This window comes from Clupea harengus, chromosome 25 (genome assembly GCF_900700415.2).
Source record: "Clupea harengus chromosome 25, Ch_v2.0.2, whole genome shotgun sequence".
NCBI classification, from domain to species: Eukaryota; Metazoa; Chordata; class Actinopteri; order Clupeiformes; family Clupeidae; genus Clupea; species Clupea harengus.
This window is the reverse complement of record NC_045176.1, coordinates 11732018-11756678: the sequence shown is the minus strand read 5'-3', so window position 1 is coordinate 11756678 and position 24661 is coordinate 11732018. Positions and strand designations below refer to the sequence as shown.

At 43.5% G+C, this 24661-nt stretch overlaps 2 protein-coding genes across 2 annotated transcripts in view; one reads left to right on the top strand and one right to left on the bottom strand.

The window, feature by feature from the left end:
- Positions 1–6: 6 nt before the first annotated feature.
- Positions 7–2540, top strand: c8a (complement component 8, alpha polypeptide). The gene is made up of 7 exons (XM_031563350.1): positions 7–95; positions 207–389; positions 701–941; positions 1089–1223; positions 1565–1722; positions 1859–2084; positions 2170–2540. Exons 1-7 carry the CDS (start codon positions 93–95, stop codon positions 2313–2315), a joined length of 1092 nt encoding a protein of 363 aa, XP_031419210.1. The 5' UTR covers positions 7–92; the 3' UTR covers positions 2316–2540.
- A 1691-nt stretch (positions 2541–4231) lies between these two features.
- LOC105898377 overlaps positions 4232–24661 on the bottom strand; it is a 34751-nt gene continuing 14321 nt past the window's right edge. Inside the window, exons 3-26 of the mRNA XM_042703701.1 lie at positions 23261–23400; positions 21639–21737; positions 19943–20074; positions 19738–19857; positions 19527–19565; positions 18785–18850; positions 18425–18484; positions 16812–16868; positions 16266–16371; positions 15496–16062; positions 14333–14445; positions 14030–14114; positions 9117–9381; positions 8719–8866; positions 8243–8390; positions 7872–8013; positions 7574–7706; positions 7090–7287; positions 6349–6589; positions 6136–6264; positions 5671–5834; positions 5249–5402; positions 4921–4989; positions 4232–4478 (exon numbers count right to left, since the gene is read on the bottom strand). Of these exons, the coding sequence (XP_042559635.1) occupies positions 4333–4478; positions 4921–4989; positions 5249–5402; positions 5671–5834; positions 6136–6264; positions 6349–6589; positions 7090–7287; positions 7574–7706; positions 7872–8013; positions 8243–8390; positions 8719–8866; positions 9117–9381; positions 14030–14114; positions 14333–14445; positions 15496–16062; positions 16266–16371; positions 16812–16868; positions 18425–18484; positions 18785–18850; positions 19527–19565; positions 19738–19857; positions 19943–20074; positions 21639–21737; positions 23261–23400 (3521 nt within the window). The 3' untranslated portion in view covers positions 4232–4332. The remainder of the gene's footprint in view (positions 4479–4920; positions 4990–5248; positions 5403–5670; positions 5835–6135; positions 6265–6348; positions 6590–7089; positions 7288–7573; positions 7707–7871; positions 8014–8242; positions 8391–8718; positions 8867–9116; positions 9382–14029; positions 14115–14332; positions 14446–15495; positions 16063–16265; positions 16372–16811; positions 16869–18424; positions 18485–18784; positions 18851–19526; positions 19566–19737; positions 19858–19942; positions 20075–21638; positions 21738–23260; positions 23401–24661) is intronic.

Genomic DNA, 24661 nt, shown 5'->3' with positions numbered 1-24661 from the left:
AACTCACATATGATGCTGTTTGCGAGAATCTTTATTATAATGATGATGAAAAGTACTACCGGAAACCGTACAACTTCCATTCATACCGTTTCATGGTATGTATATTAACTTTACACTACTTTATGTGCAGTGACTCAATACACGACTAAGTGTTAATTTCTAACGGTGAAGTGACCTGAGTTCGGTTGATTGGATGTATATCCCAGGCTCAAGCTAGATCGGATGGTTCGTCAGAGTACTATGAGGATGTGGCAAGCTTTCTAAGTGCCAGGAAAACTTTGGACTCTTCTAAATGGGGATTTTCTATCGGGATTGCGATGGTTCAGATTGGCCTTTCGGGGAGTGACGAGTCTCACTTCCTCAGCAACATATCACAGTACGCCAACCAGGTGAGGGAGCAGTCTGTGGCCTTGCCACATCACATAATGCCTTTGGTGTGAAACGGCTGACAATGAAATAATGCATTTTGTTAATGTTATGCCTAACAATTCCTGTATGAACACAGGTAAATAAAAAAAAAAACAATCTGTGTCCAGCATTGTATTTGTCACAGTTTGTATTTCTTATGCAGCTCATGTAAGATAGTGGACTGAGTAGACCAACATTCACATAAATGAAGAGAACGAATGATCGAGAACCAATGTCTAGTGAAGCTACCTACACGTTTCCTCCTCCCTGGGTTCTTTGTGTTCCGGTGTAGAATGTAGGCGTAGTGAGACTTGTATCCACAGTGCAGACGGCCCAGTTTAAGATGAGGAGCAGGGACTTGGTCTTGCACGAGGACATGCTGCAGTCTCTCATGGAGCTTCCAGAGGAGTACGACTTTGGCTCGTATGCCCAGCTCTTCAACAAGTACGGCACCCACCACATCACCGACGGCACCATGGGAGGAGTGCTGGAGTACGTTCTGATTCTCAACAAGGAAGCCATGGAGAAATCTGGTGATGATGTTCACTGGGAATGACATTTTCCTTGCATGCAAAATGAAATTCTCTCTCTTGTTTTTAGTAAAACCCATATATAATATTTGTGTTTTTTGTTATGCTATGGATAAAGGAGTCCTGAACAGGGTTGTTTTCCCCTCTCAGCGGTGCATGGCAAAATGGTAGGGCATTGCTTTGGAGTTTCCATTGGTCTGACCCTGGGTTTTGGAAAAACTGGAGCTGCCGCCACACTGAAGGCGGGAGTGAATAATTGTGAAAAGATTGGCGAACGGGATGAGAGTGAGTGGACCATACTTTCCTATAGTCCCTGCAGTCATGAAATGCAGTAGGCCTAGCTTTTTATAGAGATGACATCAATGACCCTTAAAAGGCTAATTTCCAGTTCAACTTTTGTCGCCTGGACTGTATGCTTTACTCACCATGTTTACACAGTAAGAGCAGGTAATCCGTAACTAGCCATGTCCTATACCCTTCCTCCCAACATTTAGTTTTTGTGGTGATGTCTCATGGATATAAATACTATCACAGTGTCAATATTGGCATTCAGCTCTTAGTCGGTACCGTAAGTTGACCTCAGTGCACAGGAACAATACAAGGTTTTGTTTGATATTTTCCTGTAGGTGGTGATTCATCCAGTAGTTTTATCAGAGATGCGTTCACACTGGTGAAAGGGGGAACACTTCCGGGTACAGCGGGCGTCAAGACCATCAGAGATGCAAATGCATTCAAGACCTGGGGCAAATCACTGAAATACAGCCCTGATCTTATTGACTTTGAGGTGATACACTTATTGAATAAAAAATGGGGGTGACGACATCATGACAAATGTACAAGCAATGGGAATGTTGACCCAAACACCGACATGACTACATCTTCTGTTAACACATCTGTGTGCGTGCTCCCCACATATCCAGACCATACCAGTGTATGAGCTTGTACGCTTCAGCACTGCAGCGGACCAGGCCAAGACGAGGCTCCCACACCTGAGGAGGGCCTGGGAGGAGTATGAGCAGCAGTACAGCGCGTGCCGCTGCGCCCCCTGCAGGCACAACGGCGTCCCTGTCCTCACCCGGACCTCCTGCAGCTGTGAGTGCAAGTCGGGCTACAGAGGAGAAGCCTGCGAGGAGACTTACAGACAAGGTAGTGTGGCTGCAGAGCTGTTGAATACATGAAGACATTGGATGAGTTGAGAATGGTTAACGGAGTGAACTCCTCCATGTGACAGGTTCTACTGATGGCTCATGGAGCTGCTGGGGCGGCTGGTCCTCCTGTCAATCAAATAAAAAGACCCGGACACGAGCATGCAACAACCCCCAACCAGCAGGTGGTGCACCGTGCCTGGGAAACCCTATGCAAACCCACTCCTGCTGAAAAAGAAGTAGATCAGAAGAGGAAGCCGAGGGCACTAACCTGGGACCAACCCAAGCTATATTCAGAAAATGCATTTGGACACGTTTTAACCAGAATCTAATCAAGACCGCAGTCTTTTCTACTTACACCTGGAACTTCTTTATCTACTGTCCCTGTGTTCTGTTAAGAGTCAGATCTTTGATTGAGACTGAGAGTTGGTAATAATAAATATAATTGAACAACGAAGTTAAGAACTTAAGAAACATTAAGTGTGATGTAAGCTGAAACAGACCATAATAAATTAATTCAAGTGCACCAAATGCAGCAAATGCCAATTAAGTAGAAATTGATTTTTTTTTTTTGCTATACACAGGAAAAGATTAAGTTAAATTCCTTGTGGCCTAAGTATTACAACACTACAACCATCACACTTAACAGCAACAGCAGCAACAACAAAGCCTTTGTTAGCATTTCACTGGGGTTGTCCAGTGGGCACTTTCCTTCATCAGTGTTTCATTGAATTAGGCCCACAACACCTCCAGAAGGTGTCCTAGACCCCTCCATACTCACGATGGATTAGTACACATGTCAATACCATAGACAACAATGGATACACCACCATACCTCCATATTTAGTCTGCTAAATGACCAAATGTAAACGTAAATGTACTCACGATGGATTAGTTGACATGTCAATACCAGAGACAACCTCGAGCATTACAGAGACTTCCACTAAACAACCAAATGATCGAATGCCAGTCCAACCGTGTCCTCCAGCTATGCTTAGGCCCATTTGCTGGTGGCTCTGCCATCTTCAGCCATACTAGCCCAGTAGATTGAGGTGGCACTAAGTATGGCCTCTTCAGCTATACCTATGCCCTGTTGATGCAGGCTCCAGGTATGCCAAAATCTAGAAGAATATATACCAGCATGCCAGCTTCCAGAACATCTTGCAACAACTTCATGTAATAAAGGTTAATTCACATGTAGTAGCTTTTTCAGCAGTCTCAGACATCTCCTTTAAAGCTCCTTTGAGTAACCGTCCTCAAAATCCAACAGAAGTGTTGAAGAAGAAGAAGCCTCCAACATCTGTCTCGACTGGTCTTCACGGCAAAAATTCAACTTTCAAAAAAGTAATAAAATGGGGGATATATTACTTTAGATAAGCAAAAGTATCTGCCGTCAGAACAGAAAAATTTTAGTTACCAAGATAAAAAAAAGAACCCAAATATATTTTAAAGGGGACATATTATGAAAATTCCACTTTTTTAGTGCTTCTACGTGTTAATTTGGGTATCTGGCACGTCTACCAACCCAAAAACATTGAAAGAAAACAATTTGCGCGGTTTGTTATGGTTGCTCTATGTCAGAAACAATATGTTTGAGTGCGTCCAATGGTATTACGGCTTGCAATGACGTCACACTCTAACCATTGCCATGAAGGGAGTCTCTCTACATGGCCTTGGACCGCCCCCCACCACTTGACCCACCCACGTTATAGATAGACAGTAAAACTCAGATGCGGCTCAGATCCGGTCCAGATGCGGCTCAGATCTGATTAATATAATATTATATATTAAACGTTATAATACCTTATTGACATAATTAAAGACTGCAAAGCTTGAAGCAAGTGAAATGCTCTAACATAAAAAATGCCTGGTAAGAAATATCTTGTCAGACAAAAATCAAGCATATATTGCCTTGATTTAAGATATTTCATTCTACTTCATCCTATTTCAATTTTTGCAGTGTTGTGTGTGCTTGCCAGCCTTGTATAACACCATGCCTGCAAAGAGTTACCCTCAACTTGTTTATATTTTGTTTATATTTTCGTCTATTACAACACTGTTTAGACTATGATGCTATGGTTAATGATATCACAGATATATGAACATTTCGGAAAGCAGCATCCTGTTTGAGAACACATCAGTCAGTGGTTATCACGTCAAAAAGCTTTATTCAAGAGAAATACCATGAACACAATCAGAGTGACGCTTGTCAGTTAAGCAGACTTTTGACACAGTCACTTTTGACGCAGTCATGTGGTTTCTTCATGAGGTCCTTGGCATGTCACTCCTCCGTTTGCAGGCGCCGGGTTGGTGCACTGGCGCGTTCGCCGCTGGATCCCCCCACTGTTAGACGACCAGCTGGACCAGCAGCTCCAGTTCCCATCAACTCCCATGTCTGAAAGATTAGTAATTCACCCAAATCGAGTATAGGGTTAGTTCAGGAGAGTCAAGATGCCTTATCTCATCATTGGACACTCAGCATATATATGTACTGTTCAACAGAAATGCCTATTCTCCAGCCGACCCTTAGCAAGAAAAAAATCTAATATAGCTTTGTTTGACAAGAGTGGTCCTGGTTGAATTACAGTTAGTAAATACAATGTTAAATAGTTTTCAGAGGAATTGTACTTGTATGTACTTGTAGTACACTGTACTTGTATGCTCACAGCTCACTCGAAAATATACTGATATGCCTATATTCATAGATGGCGGACTATGTCAAAAATGAAGAGTGATGCATTTGTCTGTTTCCCTCATGTCTCTAACCCTTTCCACCAAACAGCACTGTATCTTACTAATGTAAAACATCATGTTGCATCATTTGAATGCAGACTCACTTGATCTTTCAGTGACTTCACAGCTGACTCCACTCACTCCTAAGGGACACACACACTCACATCGTGTGCCTTGAGGAGACAAAAAATTGCAGTTTTAATTTCCAATTTTTGTAAAAGAAAACATAGATATATTTTGTTTGTTTTACAGTTTTAAGCAAATGCAATACAACATTGTGATACAACCATAAGTCTATAACATAAATCGAAAATATTGTGCACTCTTGCATGTACTTCAAATTATGATCAGACAAAAATCAGCAGCCAAAATAATATCCACTAGTGTTCATTCTGGGATAATTAAACTCATGGGGCCCGATAGGCAAGTTACCTTTAAGAACAGCCACTCCATTGTTCTGGCAAGGGGCACACCGGCAGGAGCTGGCCTCAGCCAGGTACTCAGCCAGAGCCCTCCTCAGGTTCCTCTTTAGGGTCGGGCCATCGGTGAAGTCTCTGGAGGTCATCAGCTCATACAAGGGCAACATCTGACACAAGGACAAGCAGCCGAAAACCATCCACACCACAAGGCAAAATCTGAATATATTCTAAATGAACGACTGGTGAAACATCTGAATATATTCTAAATGAACATCTTTTGAAAGCAGAGTCTACTTTAGATTTGAGATCTATTCAATGCTGTTGCAGTGTGGACTAAACGATTTTACAACGGGTCTAAAAACAATAGAAGAGTCACAGCAGATATTTGAAGGTGGAGAAAAAACCCATGGGCAGGAGGCTTGGCCACTGAGCTACCTTGGTGCGAATAAAGTCAGGGTTGTAGTAAACGGCTTCTCCCCACTGCTGCATCAGCTTCGAGGTGGGAAGGTGCTTGGAGGCCAACTGTGTGATGGACTCACTGTCTCCTCCCTTCACCACTGCCACAAAGTCCTCCACGAAAGAATCGGTACCCTTGTGCTCTGTATATTCAGTACAGGAATAAGAGAGAGAAACACAAACTTCCTGTGGCTTAGCTAGCAGAGCATGGAGCTAACAACACCAGGATCATGGATTTGTTTCCCAGGGAGCGCCCATACTGATGAAAATGTGTATCTGTACTGTACTCTAAGTTACTTTGGGTGAACTCGTTTGCTAAATGAACGCATGAGAAACAGGAGAAACCTGTAAACTGCAAAAGGGCCAGTAGATAACAGAATGCCGAATCACATATGGTGATGGTGAACATCGTTGGATTTAAGGGAAGGTGCCAAAATGTCTCACCTCCCATTTCCGTCAGCAAGCCTTTGCAAGAGCCACCTGAGGCCCCGACACTCACATACACCCCTTGGATATTGACCCCCAACTTCAGCCCAGCTTCAACACAGCGCTTTGTGTCCGTCAGATCATACCCTTCATGAAAAGGGAGAAATGAATTTGCCATGCTGTCATGCAATAGTACGATATCAGATATTGACCCACTTGGTATTACCGTACCTGATGCCACCAGCTTTTGCTTATTGATGATAATGGTTAAATCGTATTCTCCACCAAGCGTAGCCTCAGTGATGTAGTGTGTCCCAAAGTCACTGTAGATTTGTCGGTATTCCCCGTAAGTGTACTCGAGTGGCAGTGCCCTTAGTCGCCCTGCAAAGTCTGGGTGCAACATCAGGCCATCTGCCTTAAGGGCATAGCGGGCCAATTCAACCTGGGAATGGGCGCTCAAGAAGCTGTGTGTCTGCAAGAGAAATGGAGATGATTTGGAATATCTTCCAGTACACCTGCTAATGTCTGTGGGGTTGAGGGCTGAAAGACATTTGGTTCATTGGCAAGTTATTGTCTTAAATTAGTAAGCTAACTTCCTAACAGCCAAGATTTTTTTGACTAACACCACCCTCTGCACCGTTGCCACTGATAAAAGCTAACTAGCTTGTTAACTGATATATTAGGGATATAAGTTTAGTGATGCTGTGCTGTAAAAGCTGTTTTCACTGGGTTTTCGGCCCAGAGCACAAAACTACATAGAGCATAGCATAGCTAGTGAATAGCATGGCTAATGGCCACCACAGGTGTGTACATCTCTGTTTCACATGACCATATACCATCAAAATTAATTTAAGAATGTAGTAAAGACAACAAAAAACAAACCTTACAAATAGTTAAAAAAAAAAAAAAAAAACTATAAAAGAAACAATTTATTGCTTCATCAAGACTTTAACATTGCAATTCCCTCCTCACCGTTCCTGAGAGGCGACGTATCCTCTGCACTGTCTTTTTGTATTTGGACTCTGCGTAGTTGAAGCCAAACTCAAAGACGCCAGGGATATTGATGCCGAAGGACACCGAGGTCTGGGAAGTGCTAAGTCTCGTGCTGTTCTTCATGTATTCAGAGTATGACTCGTGAGTCTCCAGTCTGAAGTCATATGAGCCTTTGGTCTGGAGGATGTTTGAAAGGTAATGTCAGTGCTATACTGAAATGCATTTAGACTACAAAACCTGCAGGCCCACATATTCTTTGCCAAATGGTAATATTTCTTTACGAAAACGTAGCAGCCGCAAACTCAAGCTATAAAAACACACACTTTCCACGAAGATCAATATAACAAGTAAAGCACAACCATTTCCTTTTCAGCAGTCGTCACACCGCCACCACCAGCATGTCACCACATATACATAGAGTTCAGTTGTCACAATTCCCAACAAGTTTTAGTTTGTCTGCCACCTCAAATATGTAGTGCTGCAGGTTGAAGGGTTTCCTAAAGCGCACGTCCTGGATGTAGTGGGGTAAACAGCCACCAGCATAGTAACGGTTATCTAGCACCAACCCCTCCAGCCTGCTGTTGAGGACGTTCATTCTGGACAGACAAAAAGGTTTTTGAGAAGGAGGAAAACCTTGTCCTCTTTAATGTTCTACCGTGTCAAGATGATTACTCAGTGACACTCCACACACACACACACACACACACACACACACACACACACACACACACACACACACACACACACACACACACACCCACCCTTTGGCGAGGTTCTCAATGCCCCAGTACTCTTCGGCCTCCTCCCGGCAGGCGCGGAACACCTTGGCGCAGCCTTTCTCATCGGAGCCGTCGCCACAATCGTCATCGCCGTTACAGCGCAGTCCCTCCAGCACACAACGCCCTTCGGAGCACAGAACACACACACACTGACGTCTGAGTTCACTGCGAATCACACACTGTCCTGGGAATGACATCTCACTTACTGGAAAGGGTATGCTTGTGAATTTGCAAAGGTACAACAATCATCACTGTCAAAATAATGACATGCAGCATTCTCAAAACTGCTCTGAACCATATTTCTCACTATTTATTTAGCATTACTGGCTGTGGATAAAACCCTGTGGTGTCACCTGTGATGGCGCACACAAAACCCTGACACAGGGGGGCGCTGGTGCACTTGAAGCGGGACGGTGGGGTGCAGGACTCCTCCTCTCGGCCCAAGGCATTACAAGGTTCTCCCCCAAACTGAGACGGCTGGAGAAGCTTGGCATAGCGATACTAGAGAAATAAATGTTGAAGGAAACAGAGAGACAGACAGCGTGTGGGTGAGTGTGTGTGTGTGTGTGGGTGTGTGTGTGTGTGTGTGTGTGTGTGTGTGTGTGTGTGTGTGTGTGTGTGTGTGTGTGTGTGTGTGTGTGTTCGAGGGAATTCAAGAGAAGTAGAGACAAAGGGACAATGTTACAGAAACTAAAATGCAGTAAGCCTTATGGACAGACTTTATATGAACCAAACCATGCGCAGTAAGTATAGTTCTAGCAAAGCTTGGCCATAGCGAACAGAAGCAACAGCAGAAGGAGGGTAGAGAAGTGACAAAGGGCTCACTCACCCTCTTCAGGTGGCAGGGGTCACAGCGGGTCCATGTGGACCATTCAGACAGAGCGCAGTCCACCGGGCTCTCACGGCTTCCTGAGCTGAGGGAACGGCTCTCTCGCCGCCTCGCCTCGTCACTGCCCACAGTCACAACCACCACGCTGCTGCAGGCAAAAGCCAGGGAGCGACGGTTGGATAGAGAGATAAAGAGATACACACATAGCTTTTAGCCTTTATATCATTAGTGGAACCACTGATTATATGGAGAAAGGAAATCACAGTTTTGGAAGTGACATCGAGGAGATAATTGTTGCAGGTAGTTGTAGATTCTGTTATAGTAAGTATGTGTAATGTTCTTGTAGGTGTTTTAAGCGGTGACATAGTTTGTATATGAAAGAAGAAGTGTCTACTCACCATAGGAGAAATGAGCGAAGCCAGACGTCTAGTGGATGTCCCTTCAAGGATGACTTTATGCTGGATACCGACAACATGTCGATCAGTTGGAATAGAGGGAGAAACTGGAATTGGTCACCCCTGTGTTTATTTGTGTATGTGTGTGTGTGTGTGTGTCTGTATATGTGTGTCACACTGTTCCTGCAGTTTGCATAACCTCTGTCCACACAGTCAATGTTGGTCAGAGTGCAGCTGAGAGTCTGTAATCTACAAGACACCTGCATCCCTTAGCAAAAAGGTTTTGGCCCCTGTTGTTTACGACACAGTATTTTTTGTCTTTTAACCGTTTACTTAACACTTTAAAATGCATAACATTAAAGAGCAATGTGAAAACAATGACGCAGCTCAGTAAACATCCTTTCGTTAATGTTTGCTGATGTTTCCCGTTGACCAACATTTTGCAACATTTCCTGTAAGTGCGTGATAGCTCATATGACCTCTAACCCTCTGATCAATTTAATCCTATGGTTATATTCATTAATATATTGGAGAGCTTTTGTCACTTTCATGGGCTACTACTACTACTTCTGCTGCGACTCCTACTAGTAGTGACTTACTTACAGTTTTTCCCAATCATTTTCACACTTGTCTCAATACCATGTACACTTTTTCCAAACTCTTCAGGATGTTTGAAAGGTAATGTCAGTGCTATACTGAAATGCATTCAGACTACAAAACCTGCAGGCCCACATATTCTTTGCCAAATGGTAATATTTCTTTACGAAAACGTAGCAGCCGCAAACTCAAGCTATAAAAACACACACTTTCCACGAAGATCAATATAACAAGTAAAGCACAACCATTTCCTTTTCAGCAGTCGTCACACCGCCACCACCAGCATGTCACCACATATACATAGAGTTCAGTTGTCACAATTCCCAACAAGTTTTAGTTTGTCTGCCACCTCAAATATGTAGTGCTGCAGGTTGAAGGGTTTCCTAAAGCGCACGTCCTGGATGTAGTGAGGTAAACAGCCACCAGCATAGTAACGGTTATCTAGCACCAACCCCTCCAGCCTGCTGTTGAGGACGTTCATTCTGGACAGACAAAAAGGTTTCTGAGAAGGAGGAAAACCTTGTCCTCTTTAATGTTCTACCGTGTCAAGATGATTACTCAGTGACACTCCACACACACACACACACACACACACACACACACACACACACACACACACACACACACACACACACACACACACACACACACACACACACACACACACACACACACACACACACACACACACACCCTTTGGCCACACAGTGGGCTTTACAGACGCACACCTCAGCATATCTGTTAACCTTTGGTGCAAAATGCACTACAACCACCAACACACCAACATGTGACTTATTCTGCTGTAACTTTAGCAAATGTTCTCTCTCAGGAAGACTACTTTGTCACTCAAAGTACAATGACCTAAAAAAACAAAGACAAATTGAAGCATTACAAAATGCATATGTTATGTGTTGCTGTATTCTCTATTTGTGGTACAGTTTAGTGTTGCATTGCAAAAGAAACGAAAAACCTGTAATAGGACTAATTGCATGACATATGGACTAACAGTGCCCTCTACTGGATTCAACCCGGTATTGTACAGTGTATGAAGAAAAAAGTGAAAGAACAGTAATCCATCATGATAACTCTGTCCTGTCTTCAGGATATGTTTAAAATCCTACATAACGTCATACAGAGCAGGTTTACCTACAAATGAGGACAGTCCCATCTATCCCCATTACACAACAGGAAGTTTATTCAGTATTATATTTTATACAGTACAAAAGTTAGTACTTAACTTGCACTTACAGCAGTTACATTCCTGCACTTTTTTTCAATTTCTTATGTAAAATAGTGTTTATTGTTACACTAGGTCTCTATGGCTCGTAGTTTGACTGTTCTCTCCCTTGTACGTCGCTTTGGACAAAAGCGTCTGCTAAATGACCAAATGTAAATGTAAATATAAAATACCATGCCATACTATACTATAGGCAGCCGTGTGGTGTAGAATGGGCTTTATGGCCCCACTGGACGGGACCTGGTAAATCAGTGGAATCGCCTCAGAGTGTGTGCTCTACTGCATGCATCACCTCCATCGCTGTCAGAAAGAGAGGTGCTAAGAGCAAATGAATGGTGTGATGTGTAACTGTCAATGAAATAACGTACAGTACAGCTGTCTCCATCTTCATTCTTGCTTTCACACTCTGTGTCTCTCTCGTGCGGAGAGGAAATCTGTGTGATATATAGCTGGTCCTTCAAGCCTCTTGTGAACAGACAGGTAGTGGCTCTCACCCCACACCTGTGGTGCACCACGCATGGCATGGCATGGCATGGCATGATGGAAAGGCCCTCTATGTTGGCTTGGAATGGTGATCAGCTCAGTGTATGCATGGTCAACATTCAGGAGTTTATAGCCCATTTTCAGACCTCTCGTACACCGCCAGCTTTGTCATGTGATGGGTAACATATACATGCAATTCAGTTCATCGTGAGAGAAGGGGCCCCATGTGCCCCTGGTTGGCTCAAAAGGTTCATTATATTGGCCCACTTAATATTAGGTCTGATGTTAGTATTTAATCAGGACACAAGACAAATGTTGTTAACTATGGACTAGGGAGGGAAAAAAAACACTTGAAAATGTAACAAACCAATAAAGCACAAACATTAGGAATTGTATGGCATTTTATTTTTGACAGTATTACATGGCAATATGTTTAACTGGAAAGCAAAACAAACATTGTAGTCATAAATATAATCATCTTTTTTGAAAACAAACTACATGTTAAATTTGAGAACTATATTGCAATATTAAATCCCCCATGATATTAAATTAATCAATACATGACATGGGAATGTCTGACCACTACATGGGTCTGTTGAGGATTACAAAGATTAATCTGGACAACATCTAAAAGGTCAGGTTGGCTTAGCCAAAGTCTTCGTCACAATGAAAGAATGTGACTGTTATGGATGATTGGAACATTGACTGTAGAAGGTGAAATTGAGAGATCCTGCATACAAAATCATAAGGCAAAATAACTGTATTTCAAAACAGAAGGACGACACAAATCAATCAGATCTTTAAGCAGCACTTTCTGTACCAAAAAGGGATTTCAAATATTTGCTTCTCAGGTAGCATCCAGAACGGAGACGCCTATGTCAACACAAAACAGCGAATGGAACGGGTCTTGGGTAAAACCGACTGCAAAGTCTTTTCATCATTTTTTTTTAAGAGGAAAAGAGTGGGATGAAAACATGTCTACTGTTGTATCACTATTTCCCAACACACATCAACTGAACCAAACAACTCTGATCACCACATCAACAGATATGCAATTGAGCAGTGCTTCTCTTTTAGTACAGACCGGGGACCACTCGTACTCGACATCCATCCAACAGACAAATCAGTAGTAAGAAGACCTTTAGATGGCAATCTTACATATTCACATAGGACACAGGGTGTGACAGCCTCATTGGAACAGTGTGAAGAAACTGGCAGCCCTTCAGCAAGGCTCCCCTCAGAGGTAAAGTTAGATTCTGGTGCAGTACTGTAGGTGGCACTGAGGCTAGCATCATACCACAAAGGGTCCATGAGAGTTTCCCCGCTGTATTTACAAAATTATATTTTGGCAACAGGATAGAATTCATGATTTTTTTTTTTTTAATCACACTAAAACACATGGATTGACCAAACTACAGAAGATTGAGTGACTTAAAAAGTAAAAAAAAAAAAAGAAAGAAAGAAAAAAAGGGAACAAAGATACCTTTCTTTTTTTTCCCTCACTGTATAAAAGCTATCGAGAATAAATTTGTACTATTGATATTTTTTCATGTCTTTCCTTTTTTGAGAAATCCATGCTTGAGTGGCATTTCATAGTTCCCTTTTGTGGTGCGACGAGTCCGCTCTCTTCCGCTCTTCATGGTCACAAACATCCAAATGCGTGACAACCGTGAAACAATTCTTTAAACAAAACAAACAAATAAAAAAAATCCAAGACTTCACCATTTCACAATGGGCCCAGGCCTGTAGTTAGTGTGAGGATGCCCTCAGAAGGGGTAACAGGCAGAGAGCAGACTCCACGTCAAGACAGGACTGAAGCAAGGATGGGACTGAAGGCAGGAAAGCCATGGCCGCTCGCTTTGAAGCGCAACAGCTCTGATTGCTCGAGCAGGTCTGTCCTGTGACACCGTAAGTGCTAAGACAACGTCATCGTGACAAGCGGCTTCATGTCGGGTGTGACAGAAATGCGCCTTAGTAAGTACTGACGTCCATTTTCGTCTGTTGTTTTATCATAAAAACCTTTAACGCAGTGTGCGTTATTGCAGTTATTTTTCAAAAATATTTTCTTAGGCAAGAATTGTTCAGAATTGTTCAGTTTCTTCACTTTCATTGTATCCTTTTATACACGATTTGAATGGAGATCCTTCCTGGCATATAATATGACTTTGGTATCAAATATTATTATTTCATAATATTTGAGACATTTTTGGCAACTAGAAAAAGAAAATCTTCTCCACAACCAGTCAAAGCGACCCCAGTCATTTGTATGTTCTGGCTGGGCTGCATGGGAACTTCATTCTGTGAAACAAACAAAAAAAAAACTGCATCAGAATTCAACTGTCATGTTACACACACAAAACATACTCTGAAACACACTCTCTTTCTCTCTCATACGTACACACACAAACAGACACACAGTCGACAGAAGAGGAACTGAAATAGGAGGCCAAGAGAGTAGGCAGAGGGAGGAGGAGAGAAAGAAGAGAAGAGAGGAGAGGAGAGGAGAGGAGAGGAGAGGAGGGAGAAAGGAGAGAAATGAGAAGAGTAGAGGAGGTCAATAGAGGAAACACGGATAGAAACGTACAGCTTGTCTCTCTTTAAGAGTCACATGTTGTTGTGTTGGACTGCTCCACTGGAGGCTGTGTTGGAGTTTCAGCGGAGCAGGGACCACTAGCACAAGCACCCTTGAAGAAAAAAAAAACACAGATATTGGAACGCATATATTGATTTACATTAACAATATGGCTATTTATTTTGTACTTCCATGACATCAAGAAACAATGTCTGGTATACTTCTTTTCTAATATCCAAAATATGAATTACAGTAACATTATAAAGCATCAATTAACATCACAAAGCATGTCTAGAGCTGTATCAGCTAGGTGAATATTACTCCCATTACCAATTCCTCTGCTGTGCTCGGAGTGGGGCAGGCTCCAGCCTTAAAAGGGGACTGTTCTGTGGGGGGCTCCTCGCCCTGAGCGGGTGGGGTCTGCTTGGAGGCTGGTGTAGGGGCTGTCAATCAGGAGGAGAGCAGGGTAAGATTGAGATGGCGTGAATATGTGGAGCTCCTTTGTGTGGAACACATTAATAAGCACCACATGGCTTGTTTTTCTGTGTTTTATGTCTGAGCTATGAGACCGAGTCCTTATTTATTGGACACATTGCTCACCATACTTCACCAAGTTTCCTTTGGCTTGTACGCATTGATATTATTGTGAAGGTGAACGCAGTATCCTTTATGCGTAGTCTAAAATAAACTCGGTTCATTCAAAAACCATCTTGAATAATGAGAGCCTTGTTTTGGGGATAGACAAAGTACATGGCCTAGTTTGATTTAATTAAAAACCTCACAAATAGTAAAATTCTACACATTGACTGTAATATTACTCAGTGCTACAGTATTCATTGTGACTGTGATGATATCGTAAACTCTGCAGATTGACAGCAAAGATGTTTTTCTCTGTTTTTCAGTGTGTATGGAAGCTCTAAACTTCTAAACATTTGGTCTGATTACTGAAAAGGTAAATATTTTTTTTTCTTTCTGTGACTTGGCTGACTATTCCATTCATTATACTATCCAGTGTAAACACACTTTCACTCACTGACATGAGCTAAATTATTCATATTATTCCAACTCGCAAACAACATTTCTTCAGGGTGAAAAAAAGACAAAAAGGGCTGCAAAACCACCCATGACCTAGAAACAGCTCCACTACAACAGTGTGTGATTTTTAAAATACATGCAATTATTTCAGCATGGGACATGGGTCTTAACATTTGTGAAATAATTAATATAATAAGTGTGTGGCAGTGTATATGTGAATACTCATGTGTGTGTGTTTTGTGTGTGTGAGAGAGAGAAAGAGAGAGAGAGAGAGAGAGAGAGAGAGAGAGAGAGAGAGAGAAAGATGTGTGTATGTGCGTATGTGTGACTGTGTATGTGTACGTACTATGTGTGACTGTGTGTGTGTGACAAGTGTGTGTGTGTCTCTGTGTGTGAATGTGTGAGTGTATGTGTGACTGTGTATGTGTGCATGTTCCAGCCGCATCCATTTTTCTCACATGAGTCGCTGGTGGAGGGCGATGAGGTGGACCCTGGGGTCAAAGTCATCTGTGAGAGATCAAGGTCAGCGCAGCTGTCGTCCCCTTCCTGGCTGATTGCCGCCTGCGAGGCACTGGCCACGTCCGACTGCTCCGCGCCGGCCAGCACTCCTCCTGCCAGAGGGAACTGGACCCCTGCGAGGCCCTCGCTCATGGCGTCCCTGGTGGTGCCGTGCTGTAGCCTGGCGTCCACAGTGTGCTGGGGGCTGGCCATGGTTGAGGAGGGGGCGGTGGATGGCTCGCAGGAGTGCGACCGCATGGCAGCGATGGGCACCAGACCCTGAAGGACGGCTGCCGGGAGAGGGTGTCCGCTCATGCCCACCGTCTGCGCTGGCACAAAGGCCCACTGCTGCTGGCCCGTGGCCGGGGAGTGGAAGAGGTTGGCCTGGCCCCAGATCACCGGCTGACCCCCAGGCAGAACCTGGGCCACTTGGAGGGGGCCCTGTACTCCGAAGGCCAGAGGGGCCTGGGCAGCGAAGGACTGCTGGGCCCACTGAGCCGCCTGGACGGCACCCATGGTCATGTAGCCTGGGAAAGAGATGCACGGTTTCTCACATTTGTCACATTACACTTGCTGCACATAAATAATAATAAAAAAAAGCGGTTTAAAGCGGTTTTCTAAGCTCTACGTGAGGAGGAACGATTTATACAGATTAACTGTTGATGTGCCTGCGGGAGGTGGATAGTGTGAGCAGGCCCTGGGCAGAGTGCCCCTGGCAGCAGTGGCTCACCTGAGGGCACAGCCGGAGGACTGAAGTGGGTGAAGAGCTCTGAGGGGAGCGGGCGCTGGCGTCGGCCTCGGTTGGGGTCCAGAGTGTTGGCCGGAGAGGCGGGCATCTGTGGGGGCCCAATTATGACTCCGCTTGTTATGGTCATTCAAGTATCCCTCTGGTCTCACTCTACACTGCACCCCTGCAAACTATTCATCCCCTGATCCCCTTCCAATGATGTTTCTGCCTGTATTTCAGAATATTGTCTTTGCTAAAAAAAGGTCTTCTGTAATAAATGCTGACATTACTGCGGCAACAAAAGCATGCAAGCAGACGTATCTACTGATGCAAATAGACAGATACCACACACACACACACACACACACACACACACACACACACACACACACACACACACACACACATACACACACACACACACACACACACACACAAACACACACACAGAAGCTCAGAAGCCAAACACACACAAACCAATTACAAGATATCTTTGTACAACAGTGACCTGTATCTATCTTGTCTAGCATTCTGGGGGTATTTTCTTACCGATAGGATGTCTGGTGGAGTGGCCATGTCACCAAAAAGGTCAAACTGGTTGATATTCTTCAATTAGAGCAAGTGGGCAAGATAAGGAGAGACAGGCATGAAGAGAGTTAGCACAATACATGCTTTCCAAATGATTTGTAGTGCATTTCAGACCTCCATAACACTACTTGTATATTGTAAGAGCTCTTGAAGACCTTGTAGTACTGCTTGTGGTTAGACTTGACTGAGGCATATGCAGAACATGGAGCAGTGCTATTTATCCACTGATGATAATGTGTAACTTACTCCTCTGAATCACCCCAGAGCAGGCAAAAACTATTATTCATATTATATAAAATATAACAAAAGATGTATAACAGTATAAAAGATGTCTTTGAGCAGACAATCTTCCTCTACCATAAGAATCACTCTGACAGTTAATATGTAGCTTTTCATAAGTAGCTCTCAAACAGATTATACTAATCATATGATTATGTATATCATACGATTAGTATGATCAAGAAGGCTCAAGAAAAAGTCACCACATGTAAAGCTTGCACATACCATCTGACCATAGACACAAACACGGGAAAAACGCATGCATGACAAAGAAATGGCAAAAAGAACATAACTGCAGGAGTTATAGTGTTATTGTCTGGGTTAACTGGGAATGGGAGGTGAAACGAGGTAAATGTTGAGCACAATGACGCAAAGGCAGGAGGAGGAGACTGACAAACAGGCCAGGTGTCCAGGCACTCAATGCACTCCAACTGAATGCGCAGACAAGCTAGAAGACTGGGTGATGTGCGTTTCACAACAGTTGGGAACTGGCCATTTCAAGCGAGATAGCAAGAATATTAGTTTCAAGGGTATTCAACCAGTTCCCAGTTGAATTCCATGAATGCTTAATTGATTCCTTTTTAAGATTCCAATATGTTTTAAAGTTTAATGGATGTTTTTGTGGCTTACTATCACGTTTGAACATGTGACGACATCTCCCAGATGGAAAGAAATATATTTTCTCTGTCTCTGGTCCGTTTCTGTCGTGCTTCTGTTTTTTGAACAATGTTTTTTTTTTTTTTATTCCTCAAATGCTGTCTAAGGAAAATATATTTACTCTCCATACTGTCTTTGGGGATTCTAGGTTTGCCCACGAGCCTCTCACAAGCACATGCAGCTTCACCAAACCTGAAAAGGAGACCTCTCAGCAAACTCCACACCTCCCTTACCAGAAATTACCTTTACAATATTGCATGTCAATCCATATTGTATCTCTGCCCAAACTGATTTATGGTGATGGCTGAATAAAGCTGGTTTCATAACCAAGACTTGAGAAATGCATCCTCAATTCATTAGCTGTATGCCCCAAAGCTATTTCTTGGATTTTTTTCGATTGAAGATCAGCCATTTAACAGTCTCTTTCACAGATTAGCATGTGACAAGATTGTTACTCTAAATGTTTAGGGATTTGGGAGGTTTGAGTTGATTGAGAGGTTAAATAAAATAGGATGGGGCCTGCAATTGGACCCCGTGGGACTCCATTAACAGTAACCAATGACTTTGTAAGAGGGAGGTGGAAGGCAACAAAGGGGTTTTTAAAACGACAACAACAAAAACAAACAAAAAACACCTACAGTCATAAGTTGACGTTTTGGAACATCATAGATTCCTTCTTTCTGCTGACCGGTTGGGACCTAGAGGCCAGTCCAGACGGAGATAGGTAAAGAACACATTACCACGGGATCATGGAATACATCATCACTTAAACTAGCTCCTTGGAGGACTTGGAGACCTAAATCATAACCTATTGCAAGCTTCACATGACATTTTTGTTCACAAAGAAAGGGAAGTACAAATATGGGCAAGTATATTTTGGAATTAGCAAACTACAATTCACTAATGAATAATGAAATGAAGCAAGTATCTTAACGCTCCCTTTCAGTCACTGCTTCCAACTGAGACTAAGGGGGAAGGGATTGGGCTTAATAAAGTACCTGGTAAACGCTTTCCTCTGTATGTGGACCATGGAGAGGCTCGTGTCCAGCTTCAAACACAATGTACTAAGACACCAATGCAGCAGGAGGTGGCGAGAGAGAGAGAGAGAGAGATGTGGGCAAAGACCCAGAGTTAACAATGGACACAGTCCATGCCAGTGCTGCTAGTCTTGGGCTGGTTTGCACCCCCTGCTAATTTGGATTCCACCTATAGAACGTTAAAGCTCACGGTAGATGTTTTGAATTCCTTCCTGACAGGTGCGTGGTATTTATGTGAGAGTTGTACACAGCATAGACATTTCCAAAGTTTGATTTAATGGATATACGTTGTCTGTATTCAGTGTGAGCAAAAGAGTACTGGGTATAAACAAAACAAAACAAACAAAGAGGTTGGAGTGCAACAATTAGTACACAGTAGGTCTGTCAAAGAAAAAAAAATGAAACAAAAAAACAGAACATATAAAATGCACAGAAACAATATGGCTGCACAGATATACACTAATATGAAGTTAAATAAACTACGGCATTGTGATGATTTGTGATGATTTAATATGAACTATACTGAAAGGAATTAAATGGGTTATTTCTTATTACTTATTACAAAGTACAACAGTATTTCTATCATAGTTACTGTTCACATGTAAGTGATTAGAGAGATCCATGAACTGAAAGGTTACAATGGAGATATATTTACAGCATACAAAGTGATTCTTTGATATAAAGCATCATTTTAGCTGCCTACCTGGTAAACTGGATCTTCAACATCATCCTCAAGAATTGTCTTTATGAATCAAAGATTGTGGAAGAGAAAATGATGATTTAGACAAATACAATTCAGCTTGTCCGTATGGCATACAAATGATCACCAACATGTTAATCAATGAAACTACTGACCCCTGTGAACATTAGCATAATATGACTAAATTACAAAGGTAAGATAACCATGCTCTTACCTGGTAGACCGCCTGTTCACAGTGTTTATCCCTCTGAGCTTTCTTCTCCACCTCCTCTCGCTGCTTGATGTCATAGACGAGTGTGAAAAGGTCACGCAGGTCAATGATGAGGGGCTCTGCCTGTGAATGGGTAAAGAAAGGTTCTCAGACGATGAGCACCCTGCATGGGACACCTGGAGAGAGAGAACGGAGGGGCCAAACTCACTGAGTGACCAGTCTTGATGGCCACAAACTTGTGGTTGCCTTCTTTCCCACAGACGTAGCCAAAGGCACGGTGGTCTCGCGTGTCCTTCGCGATGTAGGAGATCTCATGGACAGCATGGTGGTGCTGCAGAACCTTTGGGGAGCAGGGCAGATTATGGAGGATTAAGAGAACAAGCGAGGTTTGGGGTTTGGATTAGGATTTAGTCAAATACAAAAAAATAACAATATGCCAATTGATTAAAGTTATGGCAGCACACATACGCGGGCTCTGAAAAACATGATAGTTCCTGAGATCCCAGATTTTGCTGGATCAAAATATTTACTCTTACTAGGGACGGGGGAAATAGTAGGATAGCTGAATACTAGGATGAGTGGCAACTGAACTTTCAAACAGGCCTCTGTCCTCTCTGACTAAAAAAGACCCCTGGAATCTCAACACAAGGGGAAAACAAGGCTAAACGACGAGGTAATTCAGTGTACTCCAGTGTTTGTTTGGATGGCGTTTGGACCCAGATGACATCAAAAATAACAAATCTAGATATTTTATTTTGAATGATTTGGACTGATCTTGAATATCCATCTCTGTTTTTCCTCTGTGAACTTAACTTTAAATATGAATGAAATGTGAAGTCACTGTATTTGATATTTGCAACATAAATAATAACTGCACCAGACCACCAGAGCAAAGCATGAATAATAATTTTAAAAAACCTATGAAAATCCCTATGATCTTGCCCCTGGGAATATTATAATTTATGGGGATGCTTTGCCCACTGAATCTGGACCTACTTTTACTGGAGCACGATAGCAGCATAATTAGCTACTAGTGATGATGATTAACACCCCTAGCAGTTTAGGTAATTATCTGGAAGCCTAGGTATATTTTACAGAGGCACACTGGATTTATGAGCTGAGACTAATGATGTTTCGTTTGGGCCAGTGAAAAGGGAAACACATAATGTGCCCCAACTAAAAATTTAGCATCAATAATTGATCTTCCTCGGGATGCGCTCCTAGCTATTCATAAACATCAGCAACCAATCAGATGGTTTCATGCTCTGTCATTCTGAGCCTGAGTTCCCTTCAACTAATACAAACAGGGGTTATATCTCATGGACACGCAGAGGTAAATAAGGCTGCGATAATAATGAATAGCGCCCATTAAGAGAAAACAATCAGCAGATGGCGTAAAAGCACCCTGGGGTTCCTAGAGCTGTGAGTCTAGCACACAAGCATACTGGTATTGATGATATATGCAAATGAAGATAGAGCCCCATCCACCGCCATAACTCATATTGTGCCTAATGATGAACTTAATTAAGCAATGAGTGCTAAGGTGGCGTAGGTATGCACTTCATCAGCGCTGTGGGACAGTAGATAAATTTGATAGCTGCTAATTGTCTGTTAGCGGTAAGGAGTGCTGGGGTGTGCTTCCTCTCAGTGGGGGGAAACCTCTGCATCATCCTGGTGGCAACAGCAGGTCTCTGAGCTCCTGAGATCAAGCTAATGATCTCGAGACAAGAACACTGCATCAGTCACATGTTCCTGTGTCTGTGTATGCTATACCCACCTTACTAGGTTCAGGGCGTGTTAAGGATCAGTCGGGCGTTGCTGTCAGCTTTCTATACAGTGAATAGCCATGAGAGCATGTTTCATTTCGAAACAAAATAAGCAAATACAGGACATATGATACTCACTCCATTTCTCTCATCATAGATCTTAATCCCACCGAAGGAGACGGTGAGAAAGACTCTCAGCTTGTGTTCGCCTTTAGATCGAGCTGAAGCCGCGATCCCCTGCAGGTGATGAGAGAGAGAACAAAAAAAAAAAGAGATGAGAAAAATGAAAGGGAATGCATGGGCGGAAAGGTAGATCTGTCTCCTCTCATCAGAGCCGTGTGATATAGGCATGAAACACAGAGGGGACACATGTTGCGTGAAGTAGGAAATGTGACATTTGTGTTCTAGCGGTGTCTGGAAACCTCTCTGTGGTGTCAAAGCTCGTTTTATTCCGTGTGCGCCATCCAGAACATGCTGTAGCTTGGCTGGTTTGCTGACCTACCGCTTTCTGAGATACGCTTTCATGCTGTTAGATAGAAGGTTCTAACAGCTTGTGTAAGAACAAAGTCTTTGAAGCGTATTTTCCCGTGGCCTTTTTATATCTGCTGATTAAAAATTTTCATCACATCCAGCGGTTGCTTATCACGCAGGCTTGATCACCTGGCATCTCTTTCATGTCAGCACTGTGGCTGAGAAGACCTCCACTCAAGGGCCTGGGCACACAATCACTACACACACACACACACACACACACACACACACACACACACACACACACACACACACACACACACACACACACACACACACACACACACACACACACACACACACACACACACACACACACACACACACACACACACACACACACACACACAGTCACACACAGACTCACAAACACAAATGCACACACACACAAAATAATTTCCACTTACACACACAGACACAGACACAGTCACACACACACACACACACACACACACACACACACACACACACACACACACACACACACACACACACACACACACACACACACACTTATAAGCACACAAGAAGACACACAAATAAACACATCCATTTATCCACCTATGCACAACTATTTAATGAGCTCTCAGACCTGTCAGCGTTAGACTCTAGAGCTGGCAGAAGAACAAAGCACCCACTGCTCAACAGTGATGTTTATGTCTGCCTTCCATCGACAACCTGCCATGGTAGCAGCTAGATTAGCACTCTGTGTTTTGAGAGGAAGTTCATCAGAGGTCCATCCAAGCACAGGAAAGCAGTGTGATGGTATTGATGTGAGAGTCACAGGATCTAGCTGTGACAGCAGACACTCGTTTTACTGCAGACGCGCATATTTGTAGTGTAAGTGTGTGTAATTTTTGACATTTTTGACATATAATCGTATGTTCAGAGTCTTCACCCAGTGAATGATAAAAAGCAATCAGCAATTTGGGATAGCAGTAACACTGGCATCACTACATATTTTCCCTCACATCAAATCAATACTTTTCTCTTTTCACATTATGGAATATGTCCCACTTTGGATAGCGTTGTTGACTTTCAGATGTCACATTTGGACAGAAGAAGCAATCCTACCATCTGAATGGCAGACGAATGTATATCGGAAAGATTAGCCTCTTATCACAGGCTGTCAGAGCACATTGTTGAATCCCTAACTCCTTCAGCACACACAGCCTCCAACCCCCCCCCTCATCTCTTGTTCTCCCCATGGCAGCTGCTGGACACCCCACCTTGAGTTTCATCATGGAGTCCTGGCACAGCTTGTCACCACGCGCTGCTGTCACCTCATCAATCCCAATCAGCTTGGCCTTGTAACGGACACCATCCCCCCTGAAGCGCTTGATCAGCCCTGCCTCACTGCGATCCTGACCTAGAGAGAGAAAGAGAGAAAGAGAGAAAGAAAGAGAGAGAGAGAGGGAGGGAGGGAGGGAGAGAGAGAGTGACAGAGAATGAGACAAAGAGACACAGAGAGAAAGAGATTAGTGGGGGTTGGAAGAGAGAGCTGGTGACTTAACTTATCTGGGTTGATGAACCGTAGATGGCCCATGCTGAGATTGGCTCGCTGACTTCCAGAATCTGACTTACTTTGACTTCCGCTCCATATGTCAGCATATGTCATGTACAGTGGTGTATTTATCAAGGGAGTGTTTTCCAGATCCAAAACCATCATTTCATATACACAAACTGAATAGTACTAACAATGTTGAAAAAGATAAATAACTAACATTCATACATCCAAGAGTGATGAGTATCTATGTTCAAACAAAACCAACCAAATCCAGTATCTGTCCCACCATAGACGCTCTCAGACATCCCTAATGAAAGACCCAGCCTCAATTTGGGTATCAAGATCAAATCCCTGCAGCGAGGCTACCCATGGGGCCCCTTGCTACCGTCTCTGGTTCCCATGGGACCCTGACTTGGATATAAGGGGAAATCATTTATTTCAGCCCAGCGCACACCCACAGTGTTCATGGGGGGATGTGTGGGTGCAGTGGGGGGGTGGTTCTGGTGAAGGAGAGTGGGATGGGGGGGGGTTGGTGGGTGATAGGAGCAGGGGTGGTTCTGCTAAAGGAGAGTGGGGGGGGGGGGGGGGTGGTGGTGGGTGACAGGAGTGGGAGTGGTTCTGGTGAAGGAGAGGGTGTGTGTGTGTGTGTGTGTGGGGGGGGGGGGGGGGGGTGACAGGAGTGGGAGTGGTTCTGGTGAAGGAGAGTGTGTGTGTGTGTGTGTGTGGGGGGGGGGGGGGGTGCAGACAGGAGGTGGGGGTGCTCCTCTCACTTTTTGTTTACACCTCATGCTTATCCTCACTTATATTCTGTCAGACCACACAGTAACACCCCCGCCTGTCAAGTCACTCTGCCACACACACCTACCCCCACCCACACACATACACACACAACACACACACATGCACGCACACACACACACACACACACAAAAGCAAACAAATACAGTATGCATGGGGATCCAGGACAGATCAGAACGTGCAGAGAAAAAAGAGAATTCATGTGTTTAAAAAAAAAATAATTCTGAGCACAATTTGCATTGTGCATTGAGTTTGGAAATAAAAACTAGGCCAGAGGAGCTATATTAAAAGCCTGGCCTCAGTGGGGACATACTGGATTGGGAAA